Raw genomic sequence first — 17,208 nt, 5'->3', positions numbered from 1 at the left:
GGCTCACCTACTCGTTCTTAAATGGCACATTTGTATTTTTGCTGCCATTTACCTCATCAAATAAAATATACCTTTAAGTCGTTGTTGGAGTGCTGTGGGCTGGCCCTGCCATTTATAAATCGAAGTGGTTTTAAGCCAGCCTTCAATGAAATAGTGGAGCGCAAAGTAGTACTCTTATCCCCACTTGTTTAGTTCTCCCCATTTTTTCACTTTCAACTGTCTGTTTCTTTTTTCGCTCTCATTTTCTGGCTCCGTCTGGCTTTGTTTCCTACAGTCTCTCCTTCTTTCTGTCCCAAGGGATAAAGACCCTCCCAGCCTAGAGCTCGTTGTGCGTGTGTTTAGTAATTAGAATTAAAGTATTAGAGTTAAAAAGGAGGATTTCAGTCTGATTATGATGAAGGAAAAAATAATCCAAACTCTCCCTTATTGAAAAGAAAAAAAAAATTCAGTGCAATACCACCTTTCAAGTGAACAGAGCTAAACAGACCAAACATGATTTGCTTTTAAGTAAAGCTGTCAGCGGGTTTGTGCATGTTTTCTCTGGGTGTGCATGAAAATGTTTGAGTGTTTGTAGGTGTGTGGATAAAGTGTGTCTCTTTGTGAGTGGCTATAAGTGAATGGGTCTCATCCGTCTGCCTTTCTTCTTCTTTTTTGCGGTGACTTTTCTTCTCGATTAAAAATGAATGCCTCCCCTTCTGCTCTCTGTCACTTTTCCCTGCTTCTGCACCCACTCCCTCTCTTTTTCACTATTATCCCCTCTATATCCTCTCTATTTTCTTCAAGCTATCTCTATATATCACTCCGCGCACACATGCGTGCACACACACAGTGACACTTTCTTCCCTCCTTGCTCCTCGTAGCTCTCTCTTCCCATCTCATTCTCTGAGACCCCCCCTCTCTCTCTCTTTCTGAACATATTTCATCAAAGGCCCTGCACACAGGTAACACTCACCCTGATCTCATTAACTGCTGCTAAGCGCGCAAGACTTGAAAGAGCACACTGTTTCAAACACACACACGTGCACACAAACACACATACATGTGCACAGACACACACACACACACAGCTTGTATAACCCTAACAGTTGCATAGGACAAGAAAATCAAAGCTGGAACCTTCCAGAGGGCTCATGTATAATTCTTAAACTGAGAAGTGTTATAACAATCTAATGATTTCAGGCTGAGGTGCGAATGCTGAGATAGGCCTTTATATTGGGTGTGTGTGTGTGTGTGTGTGTGTGTATACCCCCCTCACTCAGTCTCTGTCCTGTTAGTAGCGGTATTAACCTGGGGTCTCTCTGCTCTCCTGATCAGTGTAACCCCATTAACTCCCATTAAGTCTCATTACTTCCCTCGTGAGGGTCGTTACAGCTTCCTTTATCTCATTACCTAAACACCACAGTATGCATTCTGTGGATTTCTGCTCAGTGCCACATAATTTTTGCAAGTAACTGCGACTCCTTATGTGTTTCATTGGCGGTAGGACCAGGTATGAATGGTGGTTTGTAAGCCTGCGATTGACAGTAATTGAGCAATCCACTTCCTCCCAAAGACGGGAAGGCAGCCCACACGGCCAAGGAAACAGTTTTTTGGGTTTTTTTTTTGAGGCCTGAAGGGCTGTGTGGAGAAACTACCAGAGAGGGGGCAGTAGAGTGACAGCTTGACACAGAGTCATAATTATACATGACTGTCAGAGTGAAATATTCAGCAGCGTGTGGTCATGGGGATGAATTATATATTCACTACTGTGAGGACTTCTGTTCCAGAGTGGGATTTGATGTTGTAGGTGCTGAGAAGGAACGGCTTCTGGAGTCAAATGGAGGGGAAAAACACAGAAACGGAGTGAGCGGTGTGATTAAAAGACATGAAGGGTGGCCACATTAGGTCAGATGTGGAGGAAGTGAAGTTTTACTCAACAGCTCGCAGATCTCTGCAATACTCTAGGTGCATGAAACATGTATGCCAGGCACAAGCAACTTAGAGCCTTACACAGTTTTTTTTTTTATTGTTGTTTTCACTCTAACATATGCTGTTCACAAACTTGCAGTTTAAACACTGAGTAAACGTCCTTCTGGTCATTTGTAGTTAGAGATAATTCACTGAAGCATAATACATACATATTTACAAAAGTGATGAGCGGTTCATTCTGCTTCCACTTTATACCGTTTCACTTCTTGTTTTTAGTGTGTTGGGAAAGAGGTGTTTTTGGCAAATCATAAAACTTATTGCAATAGCAGTAAAATTTTAGAATAGGTTGCTTTTCACTCCCTATAGCATGTTTGTCAGAATACACAAAGAATAAATCCTAAATGGCATAAATGGAGCAAAGCCTACAAAGCTAGTTCAGGCAGACAATTTGCACAGCACTTCCAGACTCTCATGTGACACAGTATTTGCTGCAACATCCAACTGAGTCTTTGTAATAAGGTGGTGTATTTAAGCTGTCAAAAGCCCCGGTTACACTCCTGCTCTGCCAGTGTAGCTGCTTTTATGGCTCACTTTGCAACTCGTGCTGCCACGGTTACCGCTGCTTCTGCTGCTGCTAAATTTCATCAACAGCTGGTACCTGACCCACACACAGGGCTCATAAGATAGAAGTTTATCTTGGGAGATGGTTGCTCAAGGTCGTAAAATAGTCAAAGATGACGGAAAAAGTCCCGCATAATACAGCACATATGACAGACGTGTCTGCCTCTGATGTTGCTCCCGGATTTATACACCGCATCATTCAAACTGCATGCCTAAAAACCTTGCTATTGTAATATTTATTATCACATATGAGGCTTTCAAATGCAGGCATTATTTATTAAGATCTTAACTCCAAAATGTGATTTAATCCAGCTGACTAAAACCCAGTGGCTGTTGTCAGATTCTGTACATAAACATTTGAAACATCAGATCATTTAACTGGGCTCCATTGCTCATAAAAAAAAAATAGAAATTCAATGCCTAAAATATCTTTGAGCAGAGCGATGAAGGAGCCAGCTAAGAGAATTGGCAAAAAACAAACAAACAAATCCTCTTAGAAGTCATTTACTTTACAAGAGCAAAGACAGAAGCTAAAACATTTCATATTTCATTTTCACTTGTGAGTTAAGTATGTGGTTAGTGTTGTCATGCCTGGACCAAAATAATAAATCAATCCCAAAATCCGATTCCATGCAAGTCCACCTATTTGTGCAAAGCACCAGAGAGATAATACTGTAGGTTATGTGTTGATATAGAAAGTACCAGATTACAAATTAATTTGGTCACTGTGTTCTTCTGCCGGGAAAGTCCGTATTACAAAACACACAAAAAGGAACTAATGGAAAAGACTGAAAACTGAGTTACAAAAGTGCAAAAACGTAATACACTAATCCCCGCACATACAAACGTACAGGTGTAGTACCACAACAGACATACAATTAGTCCTAAACAGAAAGAAATAGATTTAGTTAGGTCAAATGGTGTGCACTAAAGTGTACTTGGTAGTGTGCACTTAAAAAATAGTTTACTCCAGTAAACATGGAGTAATAATTTTGAGTAAAATGCAACTGAAACATACAAAATCAAAGGTTTATTTATTCAGATAATTAATCATGAAGGAAAATGAGCTTGGTTTAAACAGAATGTTCCAGAATGACCAGATTCCATTAAGGTTATCATTTTATATGTAAATAGATCATATGTAAAGGTTTTACAAGTTGTCAAATTGCTTAATGTCAGAATTTGGGGCATAAATACTTCATTGATTGTGTGAGCTCTCTGCTGCTCCCCATATTTGTGTCTCTCTAACTTTGGCTCTCTAACCTTTGCATTCAAGGATATTAAAGTTATTAAATAACTTTGCACACATATTAATTGAAATAAAACAGAGGTTACACCAAAGTAGGTTGTAGCTACATCTGTGGTGGCTCCATCTGCGGTTCTATAGTTGTATTTACTTTTAAACCTTTCACTTTTCCCTTATTATAGGATGACTAATCTACATAATACCCGTAAAAGAGCAGCAGACGTTTGAAGCACATGTACCCTTGTTTTGCAGACACTGCGCTGGGACAGTCCATCACGTTCTTGCTTGCTATGTTATCACTGATCAAGCTGACTGTTCACGGCAGGCCACGAGGAAATGTTCCCCACCAACATGTTTTCAATTACTCTGGATTTTTGGTATAGTAAGCTTCACTTTGGTGGTTTTATGCAGGATACTACATGATGAATGATAACAGAAGGAACTGCACTGCCTCCAACCCAAACCAGTTTGGACAAGCAGTCCCGAGTAAAGGTCTAACCAGGCAAGCAGATACCTGTGAGTGTTTGTAGAAGCTTTAGGGGCCCAACGTCTCCACATAATTTTAGTGTTATTTTGAGGGGGCAGAATGGGCCGAGTCAACAGCACACACTAAGTAGACCCAATATCCAGAGTCTCAGGTCCCCTCCAGTATTGCATACATCAGTGTTACCAAGACAACCGTTCAATCTTTTAGTCAGGTTTTATAACCACTGTGATTAGGGCTCATAAAGCTGAGACCATAGCCTGATGTTGTTCTGCATTGTAAGAGATAGAGAGACGGATATATGAGCGGAGGCGAGGGAGCACATGTGTGTGTGCGGATGTGCGTGTGGAGTGAAGTGTGTTACAAGGAAAGATTGGATCTGACCCATTAACTTTACAGATCACTCATTGAGCTCCAGAGCACTAGGGGTCAGGAGGGAGATTTCACTGTAAATCTCTAAAACGATCAAAATGATAGACCAGAGAGCTGAGGGACAGCGAGAGGGAGGGAGGGAGAAAGAGAGGGAGAGTAGCAGAGCAACGAGCAAGCACAGCTTGCAGCAATGTTTCTGACTCTGTCCAAAGCCAAGATAAGTTTCACTATGGATGTCATCTGCGTCCAAAACAGCCAGCTGGACTTTATTTTCCTCTGTTACTCGTGTAAACAATTTGCAAAAGGGAGGTTTTGACAGCTTTGCTATTTTCAGTGTAAATGGTGAAAAAGTACCTTTGGCAAAAAAAATAAAAGAGTTCATAAACCCTCCTGAATTATGAGGATTAGGCAAACCTAATCAGACTAAACTAGTAATGCACAAACAGTTGTACTTCTCGTCTGTTTATTGAGCACATTTAATCAAGTAACTGCAAACTGTGTTGGGTTGTGTCTAAAAAAACAGCTTATTGCGGCAGCGACATTCCTCACATTTTTTATGTTTGTGAGATTTGGACGTTGAGGAGGAAGAGGAGGAGGGATTTTGGACACTTATGTAACTGTGTCTGGTTCTCAACATTTCCAGGACATCTTGATCAACAGTTCTCTGCAGTTCATATTAAATCATCATGGGTGGGTTAAGGTTGGGTTCTGAGTTGGGTTTTCTCACAAACAAATACTGGGTCAGGCAGAAAAACATCCCTCAGCCAGTGACATATTCCTCATCATATTTCAGAGTTGCGCTTTTCCTTCACACATATTGTGCTTTTTTTTTTTTTTTGCTTTTTTTTGCCAAAAACTTCAACTTTTGTCCCATCTGTCCACAAATGGTTTCTGGATGGTCTTTGATAGGTGTTGGCTGCTGGTGTTTTTCTGCTGCACACAGGTTATTTTCACCTATTTTCGGCACTCCACGTTGTGCTGCAGATGGAATTTTTGTAGGGAGCCCGCTGCAGCAGCAGTTCTGAATTTTCTCCATGTATTGAAAGTTTCCCTTATTGAGGACTGGTGAACCCCCAAAATTTCATAAAGGTTTTGTAGCTTATTACTATACTATTACTATCACTGTGATCCAACCTTTTACGAGAGCTGATTTTGTTCCTAATCAGCTTAAATACACCATATTGTTTTAAGCCGGTACTGATCTGGAGCCCACAAATCAAATCTTATTTTTAAAGTTTTGATGAAGTCATTAGTACAGAGCACAGTGATTATTTTTTCAAAGTTTGTCACACAAACACAAACTTTGTCTTATTAGTTTTTTCAAACTCTGTCTGTAATTTTGAATCAGATTTTATGTACAATCAATGCACAAATCCTGGTGAATGTTCAAAAACATTTTCTTGCAACTAGCCCTGGGTTATTTTTCCTTCTGGGTCTCTCATATTTCTGCCTTAACCTCCTAAGACCCGAACTCTTCCAAAGCATGCTTTTTTAATTCCTCTTTGATATTTGGGCATATTGGCACCCGATGAATTATAAAAACAAAGAATTACCCGATTTTTTTTTTTAGCCTTATTTTTGTTTCTAAGAAAAACGAGAGCCACATATGAGGATATTTGTTTAAAATTTCATTAGAACAGTGGCAGTATAATGTCCTCAAGTGGATATCAGGCCCTTGTGTAGAGCAAAATTGAGTATTTTGGTCTAAATAACCCAAAATGTGATGTCCACATATGTGGACGCCAGGTCCTAGGGTGTTTTTAGATGTGGTCTCTGGCTGTGTTGGGTCATAGCCTGCAACCCAAAACATTACTTCAAAAAGATAGCTAAGGAGGTTCACATGAGGACATTCAGCGCCTTAAGGTAAACACAAACAGCAGATGTGTCATGTAGAGGAGGTGAAGCGAGAAGAGGGAAAAGTCACTGTACTAAACTCTAGCCTCAGACCAGGATGTTTTTTTGCCCTTCTCTTTTGCCCAGTGGCACAGGAGCTTGTTTGCTTGGTCACACCTCAGATCCAATGACCTCTACCCGTCAAACCTCTACAATATTGTGGAACCATTATCTAGAATGACTTCTAACAAACCAACCACCTCTTTGTATTATCGACCTTGATTTTAGACATCCAATCACAATCTCCAGGAAATTTTTCTGCTGTGTGTCACTATCACTACAACCGACCATCACACTCAGATAATCTATAACCTGGTGTCCATCTCATCCAGTAACACATGATCACGGTCTAAGTTCTTCTGCGATCAACGTTCTTCATGTATGTATGCACCGAAACCTTGAACAGCGTGACTAAAAGTCTCTCTTTTTCACTATAACACCAAAGAAAGCTGGATGTTACTCTCTCTATAAGCCTCATTTCACGCAGAAAAATCTATTGACATACTATGGGGCTGTAATGCAGTCTGGCTTTTGCTTAGACACTCATATATTGCAGAGTGTAAAGCCAATCATGGTAATGGCTTTAGCCTGGGAATACTGGAAGGCCCAATCATCAGCCTGAGAGTGCCTTTTTTCAGACTTGACATTTGATATGTGATTGCCGCTTCCATTCAGTTTTGTTTTGATCATCAGAAATCCACCCACACTGTTTTAAGCTAAATTGTTTGGTGCATAGAGCTCAGAAGTACTTAAGTGCAGCTCTTGTGCTCACTGAGGTCTAGCTCTGCGCTTTTGTGCCTGGGCTTTTACTGATTGAACTCTGAACTTTTGTCTAAGAGGCTAAGGGACTCCTGGTTAGTTATAACTGACCGCTTGATATGGGAAAAAACAAACACTGTATCATATAAATAACACTGACCTGCTAGATTTACATAAACTTTAACTATTTTTTTCACCCAGCAGACATTCATTTGTTTACTTTTCTTCTTACTGTATTTACTGATCTGATCAAGCCAGATGCTTTCTCTTGAACACTGCTTTTCCTCTGACCTTGGTATCTTGTGGGAGGAAGAGCAAGTGAGTAATTGTTTACCAAGTAGGAGATTAATTGCAGTTAAGGTCTCTGGCTAATTATGGGCCAAGAACCCAGATCAGCAACAAATTTCATTACTTTTTTTGTTTCTTTGTGCATATATGCATATATACTCGTGTGTGTGTGTGTGTGTGTGTGTGTGTGTGTGTGTGTGTGTGTGTGTGTGTGTGTCTGTTTGCATTAGTAAAGTATAGTTATATTTGTGCACAATACATCCACACGCCAACCACTTAGTGATGCAGCACAGCAGAGGGAGTAATTACAGATTAGGACAGGTCACTAGGCCTGAGGTTTACCTCAGCCCTGAACGGTGGAGCTATTTTGGACCTCTGGGAAAATAGGAAGGGCTGCACTCAGAGGCCAGCTTAAGTTATGAGGCTAAGAACATTAATTACTCACTGGGACAACACATGAGTGCAGCTTAGACTGTAATTGGTGGGTTTGCCTACAAACTCCATGAATCAGGGTGCACCTCTTCTGACCACTGTATCCCTGACTGATTATGAGGATTGTATTCTTTGACTCCCAGTGAACCACAATTATCCTTATGATATTAAAATAAGTGTTATTTGTTTTGCACTCAAGACCAAGCAATTATGTAGGTACAGGACGTGGGAATTTTACATGTAATATGAGGTGACTGTGATTTTGTCTATGAAGTTTTTTGTGTGTGTTTAATTTGAGGCACGGTTTCCATCTACATGTATGAACCTGTTATGGTGAGCTTGTCTGAGCAGAAACAGTCCACACGTTGATTCTTAACTGCGCATTTCCTTCATGTCCTCATATCAACAACTTTCATCTATTGCATAATCTGGGTTTCTTGTGCTGTGACTTTATGTGATAAATTGGGGAAAATATTTTTTTCCAGCTATAGTACATTGAAGTCTTGTTTTCCAGTGTTGCATAATATGTGTGGTTTCCCAGAAGCCTGCCATAATTCTTTACTTTGCCACAGTTTTCCTGGCAAAGCAAAGCACAGAGAGACAGAGAGGCTCAGATAGAAAACTAGGGCTCTCTGAAACCTGCCTCCAACCTTTTGCCATGGAGTTTCCCAGATTAAACAGACTTCAGTCTGAGCCAATCCTAAAATGGGAGGGGATAGACCAATACAAAAACTGACTCAGGACTGAAAAATCTGTCAGTCTAGAAAATGACAGAACAGACACATGAACTTGAGAGGCAGTCAGATGGTCCACTGGCACTTTTTCCAGAAGATTTCCTTATTTGAAGTAACAGTAATTTAGTTACAACTGTCTTGAACTTGGACACATTACCCAGCTGTCACTGGGCTTGCAGAAGACCTGGTAGAGCGTTTTGTTCTTTCAGAACCACAGGAGGTATTCTCCCTTTTTGTGTCAGACTGTGGCCGTATTGTGTGACAGACTGAGCAGCATGTCAAAGGAGGTGAATTCAGAGAGCGTATCGCTGTGTCCTTTGAGCACACCAGCAGCCACTGAGCAGGAGATGCTATGTATCTTTGGGACGGGGGACTTAGGGCGCTCTCTGGGCCAACGTTTGTTCCAGACTGGCTACAAGGTGGTGTACGGCAGCCGCAGACCCCACAGCTGTGGCCCATTGCCTCCGGGAACTCAGGTACAGAGCATGATGTCTGTTGTTTTTGTTGTTCTTGTTCTTATTTGACAGCTGATATCACAACATGTGAACTGAAGGATAGTCCTTAACCAAAACAAATACCCCGTATTCAAAGTGCATAGTTAATGCTGTGAGAAAAGCAGCTCTTCTAATCAGACTTGACCTTGTTTAGCTAAACATGTTTGCTGATAATTTGTGGACATGCAAGCATCTCTCCAGATGTTGCTGTTTTTGTTTGTGCTCTACATTGTGCATTGGTTTGTTTCTTGTCCCGACTGAACTAGAATGTCAAAGTAAATGAAACCATTTGTCAGCGGTCGTGTTACTATGTGTCATGGCCGTGCGTGACAGTTCTCCTGTGTTTATGTCTTGTGCAGGCGATGAGTCATGTGGCTGCAGCCCAATCAGCCAGGCTGGTTTTTGTTTGTATTCACAGAGAAAACTACAACTTCCTGGAGACGCTTGCACCTCAGCTCAAGGGGAAGGTACCTTGTTGCACAGTGAGATGACTTTGTGTGACAAAGCACTTGGATCATTTCTAACTTTTCATGTACTGTATTTATTTAATTGATTGGAAGGTTCTGGTGGATGTCAGCAACAACCTCAAGAAGAATATGTACCCCGAGGCCAATGCTGAATATCTGCAGAGGTAAGAGGAAACTAGGGCAGTAATGTAATAATATGAAATATTGGGATATCTCATGGACCATGTGGGTTGAATCACCTAAAAAAATGTAAGAACATGAGGCAAATGATTGTTGTTTAATAACCAGGCTAATCCCTGGAGCTCAGGTGGTGAAGGGATTTAACACCTTGTCTGCATGGGCCCTTCAGAATGGACCTTCAGATGCCAACAGACAGGTAAAAGCTACATCTGCTTGTTGTGTTAAAATCTCCTTGCTTGCATGAATACTAGGGGTCATGTAAAAGGCCTTATAGTAAAAACTATTACGTATTTGCATGCAGAACCACATGCATTTGACAGTCTCTGATATGTTCACACAGCAACTGCTGACCAAGAAGTTAAAAATAATAATCTCTTTCCTAAAGGAAAATATTTCCAACCAAATTATATTATTAACTCATTTTGAAGTTTTGATCAAACCAAAGCCAAGCGAAAGAGGAGAGGAGTCAGCCTCATGTCTTTCCTGAGAATGCTGTCTCTGTGGTATCCTTGAATCAATTAACTCCACACTCTCTCTTAGATCTAAGCATCCCGTCATGTGTTTTGCTCTCTCACTGCAGCATGTGTGTATTTTTCTGCTCATTTTGATCCAGTTTCAGAGTCCCAGTGGACAATAAATAAAAAATAAAAACCACAGGAGAACGCGTGTGTTGTGGGGAGTACATGTTTATGCACTGGACTATGTTTAATTTTGAGCACCATCAGCAACATTGCATAGGTGTTGAGCATTCCTATGACCACATTGACTGTCAGTGTGTCTCTGTTGGTTGATCATCATGTGTGTGAGATTCATAAACATAAATGTGTAAATGTAGAATGATGAAAACCTGCACTTCTCACATGGGGCGCTTCTTGAGCGTTAAAAAATATAGATTGTTTTTCTTACCTCTCCAGGTGTACGTGTGTGGGAACAGTCCTGAGGCAAAGCAGGCAGTAATAGAGGTGGCTACCAAATTAGGCTTCACTGTTCTGGACAGGGGGTCTCTGACTGCCGCCAGAGAGCTGGAGGATTTCCCTCTGCAGCTCTTCCCAGAGTGGAGGCTGCCCTTGCAATTGGCCACTGGCCTCACTGCCTTCTTCTTCTTCTATCTACTCATCAGAGATGTCATCTATTCGTATGTGGTGAATGATAAAGACATCTCCTTTAGAATCATGGCATCCTTGGCCAACAAGGTAAATCCTGTTTATTACCTTACAAATTAGCACATGGTACACTTTGAAAAGTCACCGCCAAATGTATCCCATAAAAAATGACTGAACAAATAAAAAGTTTTCACTTAAAACTCATGGTTTTTATCCTCAAAACAACTTCCTGTCTCCTTCTTTCAGGTGTTCCCCATCGTGTCGCTCATTATGCTGTCTTTGTGTTACTTGCCTGGAGTCATAGCTGCCTTCCTTCAGCTCTACAGAGGAACTAAATACAAGTCAGTAATCAAAATAGGATGCAATTATATTTAATCCCAGCAGAGAGGTGTGCAATTTTCTAATCATTTTTGTGCCATACTACTCAAACCCATGTTTCAGGCGTTTCCCCGACTGGTTGGATCGTTGGATGTTGTGCAGGAAACAGCTGGGACTCGTAGCTCTTGCTTTGGCTTCTCTGCATGTGCTCTACACTCTTATCATCCCTATCAGGTGTGTAAGAGCTGCGCATCTTCATGCCTCTTCATTAAACATATCTGGGACTGTTTATAACTGCTCACTAGAATAACATTGTTTGGGAAGATGTACATGGTCCCAAATGTCATTGACTTTCTTTTGGTCTCTGGTCGCCACATCGTTGACAAATGCTTCATGTGTGGATTCAACTTTAAGCACTAGTTTTAGACTACCCATAGATGACATGTCAGGGTCTGGTTGCCTAGGTAACCCTTTCACATATATACAGCTATAATGATAAGGCTAAATCATGCTTTAATAAACTTGTGAATAATGCTAATTCAGCAATTCTTGTGAAGTCTTCATCTAGGTTTTATTTCAGATCTTAAAGAGTTATGCCCATCTGAATTGTCCACATGATTTTTCTCTAAATAATCATTTTTGCCCTCAGATATTATGTGAGATACAGACTGGCAGCACATACTATCTCACAGGTAAGACTTGGAAACATTATTAATCATACCTAGTTCCACCACTCCGTAAACAGCTGGTAAAAATGTTTACTGTGATTTTAAGATCAAGGAGAACAAAACGTCACCGTTTGACACCACCATGGCCTGGCGTACTGACTCGTACTACGTTATTGGGATTCTGGGATTTGGCCTGTATCTCCTTTTGGGAATAACTTCCCTCCCTTCTGTCAGCAATGTGCTCAGCTGGAGAGAGTTCAGCTTTATACAGGTAAGACGGATATAAAATGTAGTATCTAAAGTGATGTATCTCTAGCAGAAGGGGATTGATCTTTGAATTTGTTAGAAGTCTGGCAGCCAAGTTTTCAATGAGCTGGAAGCAGAAGAGGAGGGATTTATAGCAGCCCAAACATCATGAGATGAAAGCATAGAGCACTTTAGCAAGACCTGCTAGACAGTAAAGAAAAGAAAGTAATAAAAACGTTAACTGGAGAAAGCTTAGACCCAACGTTGCCTTGTAAACCTGTCCTAACAAGTTAATAGAATTGACCTGCTCATCCACTTATTTAGAAAATATAGCTGACTTAAAATGTTCTTATTGAATAAAAGAGGCCAGAATTATATACTGTACCCTGCTAACTTAAGTTGTGATTCAAAGACATCTACAGGGAGTGCAGAATTATTAGGCAAGTTGTATTTTTGAGGAATAATTTTATTATTGAACAACAACCATGTTCTCAATGAACCCAAAAAACTCATTAATATCAAAGCTGAATGTTTTTGGAAGTAGTTTTTAGTTTGTTTTTAGTTTTAGCTATTTTAGGGGGATATCTGTGTGTGCAGGTGACTATTACTGTGCATAATTATTAGGCAACTTAACAAAAAACAAATATATACCCATTTCAATTATTCATTTTTACCAGTGAAACCAGTATAACATCTCCACATTCACAAATATACATTTCTGACATTCAAAAACAAAACAAAAACAAATCAGCGACCAATATAGCCACCTTTCTTTGCAAGGACACTCAAAAGCCTGCCATCCATGGATTCTGTCAGTGTTTTGATCTGTTCACCATCAACATTGCGTGCAGCAGCAACCACAGCCTCCCAGACACTGTTCAGAGAGGTGTACTGTTTTCCCTCCTTGTAAATCTCACATTTGATGATGGACCACAGGTTCTCAATGGGGTTCAGATCAGGTGAACAAGGAGGCCATGTCATTAGTTTTTCTTCTTTTATACCCTTTCTTGCCAGCCACGCTGTGGAGTACTTGGACGCGTGTGATGGAGCATTGTCCTGCATGAAAATCATGTTTTTCTTGAAGGATGCAGACTTCTTCCTGTACCACTGCTTGAAGAAGGTGTCTTCCAGAAACTGGCAGTAGGACTGGGAGTTGAGCTTGACTCCATCCTCAACCCGAAAAGGCCCCACAAGCTCATCTTTGTATGATACCAGCCCAAACCAGTACTCCACCTCCACCTTGCTGGCGTCTGAGTCGGACTGGAGCTCTCTGCCCTTTACCAATCCAGCCACGGGCCCATCCATCTGGCCCATCAAGACTCACTCTCATTTCATCAGTCCATAAAACCTTAGAAAAACCAGTCTTGAGATATTTCTTGGCCCAGTCTTGACGTTTCAGCTTGTGTGTCTTGTTCAGTGGTGGTCGTCTTTCAGCCTTTCTTACCTTGGCCATGTCTCTGAGTATTGCACACCTTGTGCTTTTGGGCACTCCAGTGATGTTGCAGCTCTGAAATATGGCCAAACTGGTGGCAAGTGGCATCTTGGCAGCTGCACGCTTGACTTTTCTCAGTTCATGGGCAGTTATTTTGCGCCTTGGTTTTTCCACACGCTTCTTGCGACCCTGTTGACTATTTTGAATGAAACGCTTGATTGTTCGATGATCACGCTTCAGAAGCTTTGCAATTTTGAGACTGCTGCATCCCTCTGCAAGATATCTCACTATTTTTGACTTTTCTGAGCCTGTCAAGTCCTTCTTTTGACCCATTTTGCCAAAGGAAAGGACGTTGCCTAATAATTATGCACACCTGATATAGGGTGTTGATGTCATTAGACCACACCCCTTCTCATTACAGAGATGCACATCACCTAATATGCTTAATTGGTAGTAGGCTTTCGAGCCTATACAGCTTGGAGTAAGACAACATGCATGAAGAGGATGATGTGGACAAAATACTCATTTGCCTAATAATTCTGCTCTCCCTGTATATAATCACACCACTTTTTACAATCAGAGGAACTGTCCTCCGATGGTCACTAAAACAAATGTAGGTTTTCCATCTTTGATTTATAGTATGTGATTCGTGCAAACTCATATTGGCACATCAGCGAAACAAAACTCTTGGCCTGATGAGTGAATCCTGTTTATAAGAAGAAAAACTTCAAGTCACAAGTGGAGGAATGAAAGTGTGGGATTTTTCCCTGGAGCTGGCCCACTGATGTTCCGAGCAATCCATCCAACAGATTTGTGCTTGTACAGAAGTTGGCATCTTTGCTTATTACTGGAATCAATTAATATCAGATAGAAAATGGAAAACATGCTCTCCATCTAGAGCAGGGGTGTCAAACATAAAGCCTGGGGGCCAGAATCAACCCGGTGAAGACTCCAAACCAACCAACTGGATGGTTTTGGAAAACAGAACATTTGGACATTTACATCTGTATTTTCAAAAGTTTTACAGATTTTCCTGATGATAAAGAGATTCCCCGTGGCTATCCATACAAAGCCAAACTAATTAAGTTATAGATTTCTATAATTTAAAGATGTCACAAAGATAAAATGTGTTTGACATCCCGGATCTACAGTAAATGAGTATTTTTGCTAGTCTCTGGTTTACTCAATCACGCTTAAAAATAAAAACAAAAATAACAGAAGTTTCAAAACACTTTTTTTTTTTTAAACAAAGAACAAATAAACACAGTGGTAGGAAAGAGCATTTCTGTGATATTTAATCTGTCAATTTCTCATAAAATGAATACAATAAAGCTCATTGGTAAATTTAATTTGTTTCAACTGATCATCTCTTCACTTGGCCAGGAAAAGCTGCAAATGACAACCAGATTTATGATTCAGTTAACACACGGATGCTTTTTATGAAATATCCCTCGTTGGCACTCACTTCTAATATGTCTGCTGGAGATGCTTTCAAGTGCACCCTGAAATTTTCCACGTACTGCTACTCCACTATTGCCCCTATTTATACTCGAGGCTGCTGAGGAGCAGTTAGTGTGAAAATTGACAGAGAGGCTACTGCGCCTTCAAGGAATGATTCTGGCAGAAAAATTGTTTGGTAAATTGTTCACATTGTGTCTAATTTGCAAAGGTACAAACTGTAACTGGCAAGTACAAATGTGGATAGGAAAACACACACATGGGCCAGGCAGCTGTGTTAAAGTTCCCACTGGAAACAAACTGTCAGAAATCTGTTAGTTATATTTCCCTCCTTCTCTTTCTAACTCTGTCTTTACTTAAACAGACACAAATAATGTTTACCTTTGTTCCCACTCTGACCAATCAAAAATGAAATGGGACACACTACAGGGAACAAACTCATTCATAAATGTATCTGGGTCATGTCAAGCTCATATTCTTATTCCACCCCTCCCTTTACTCCAGCCCAAATTAGAGCAGAGATTTAAATGTTAAGTTATGCATCAGATGTAATTTGGGGGCATATATTATCCTGGGCCTCAGTCCTAAGGCTTTGTTCATGTGTATATAATGTATTTAAATGTGCATAAGTATGTATGTGTACCTTTATGTATATGAGTACACAAAGTCAAAGAGTGCATGCGTTGCACATATGGAGCTATGTCTCTATTAAGGTCAGCTTGTCACTGCAGTTTTTGACTTCATATAAAAGAAAAGAAATTGTCTTTTATCTTTATTCTTTTTTTTTATTTTATTCACATTTATCCTTCAGCACCTCTCTCCTCTGAGTAGCTGAGGCATTCACACACAGACGACATGTTCCTTATGCATAGATGCAAACAAGTCTGCCAGAAAGAAAACTGACTGCACATCATAACATCAGTGCTTTCTGAAAATAAATGGGTGAATGAAATGTAACATGATGAACCTGTTTCATTGTTTTACTGTCTTTCAGTCTAAGCTGGGCTACCTGACACTGTTCTTCTGTACATTTCACACCTACCTGTACGGCTGGGATACGTTTCTTCAGCCTTCATCCTACAAATGGTTTATGCTCCCTGGCTACATGCTTAGTCTGGTGGTGCCTTCCGTGGTGTTAGTGCTCAAGCTGCTTCTCCTCCTGCCTTGCGTGGACAGCACTCTCACCCGGATTCGACAGGGCTGGGAGAGAACTGATCCCGAGCAAGAACGCAAAAAATTACTCCTAACATAAGGCAATGGCACTGCAGGTACAAATGAATTATAAACACAGACGCAAAGGCATAGATGTCATAGAGCCAGGATTATATGTTTACAAGAAAACTGTTCAGTGTTGTAAACGTGGTACATGTAAAAGCAGCTTTCCTTTGCCTTTGTGTTCGCCTCCATTGAAGCTCAATAATTTCCACATCCAGAAGTGTTACACAATGTAATCTGAGATTCTGTGTTGTGTCCTCTATGACATCCTTATAAAAAATAAAGAAAAAAGAAAAAAAACTATCAATCTGAACTTGCAGTGTGTAGTGGGTTATGTTTATTGCATTTATAGTTACGTATTTGGTTCTCACTGCTTTTCCTTTGTTCTTTCTTGTTAAACACCCATTATGTTAATTGTAACCACTGTAAATACTCTTTAAAATAAACAGCAGTGTAACAGACCAAGATTGTCTTGTCTTGTCTCTCTTTCAATATCTCTTTCTATCCAGAAGCTCAAACTTTGGGAGATTTCCCTGCTGAGTTGGCTGTGTCTCGTTTAGTCGTCTCGATCTGATCCCTCTCCAGGGTTCATCCCTCTGGCTGATCAGATAGCGTTCTCTCAGAAACATTTGGCCTGAAAACCAGCCTTCTCCCCAGTCACCGCTGGATCTCATCACTAGGAAAGAGGAATTTAAGACTCCTCCATCACCGTCGTCTGTTGAAAGAATCTATTGTTGGGTTGTCACAGTTCAGATAGCCCCGTGATGTTGCGCTGCATCAAGTCATTTCCTGAAGTGAGTAACACGTAAACACGTAAACGTCATTTTATTAGTAGCTGTAAATGAAATCTAATCATGACAAGTACAGGCGTAGATGTGAAAGAATGTATT

The 17,208-nt window shown here is 40.6% G+C and overlaps 1 protein-coding gene across 1 annotated transcript; it reads left to right on the top strand.

Annotated features, from left to right (window-relative positions):
- The first annotated feature begins 8,667 nt into the window (after nucleotides 1-8,667).
- On the top strand, nucleotides 8,668-16,783 carry steap4 (STEAP family member 4). Its single transcript, XM_004541411.6, has 10 exons — nucleotides 8,668-9,213; nucleotides 9,591-9,698; nucleotides 9,792-9,862; nucleotides 9,987-10,074; nucleotides 10,793-11,071; nucleotides 11,228-11,322; nucleotides 11,423-11,533; nucleotides 11,949-11,991; nucleotides 12,074-12,238; nucleotides 16,098-16,783. The coding sequence occupies exons 1-10, from the start codon at nucleotides 9,013-9,015 to the stop codon at nucleotides 16,353-16,355; spliced, it is 1,419 nt and encodes a 472-aa protein (XP_004541468.3). The 5' UTR covers nucleotides 8,668-9,012; the 3' UTR covers nucleotides 16,356-16,783.
- The last annotated feature ends 425 nt before the right edge of the window (nucleotides 16,784-17,208 follow it).

This window comes from Maylandia zebra, linkage group LG11 (genome assembly GCF_041146795.1).
Source record: "Maylandia zebra isolate NMK-2024a linkage group LG11, Mzebra_GT3a, whole genome shotgun sequence".
Lineage (NCBI taxonomy): Eukaryota > Metazoa > Chordata > Actinopteri > Cichliformes > Cichlidae > Maylandia > Maylandia zebra.
Note: the sequence above shows the minus strand (reverse complement) of the source record. Positions and strands in the feature narration are given on the sequence as shown.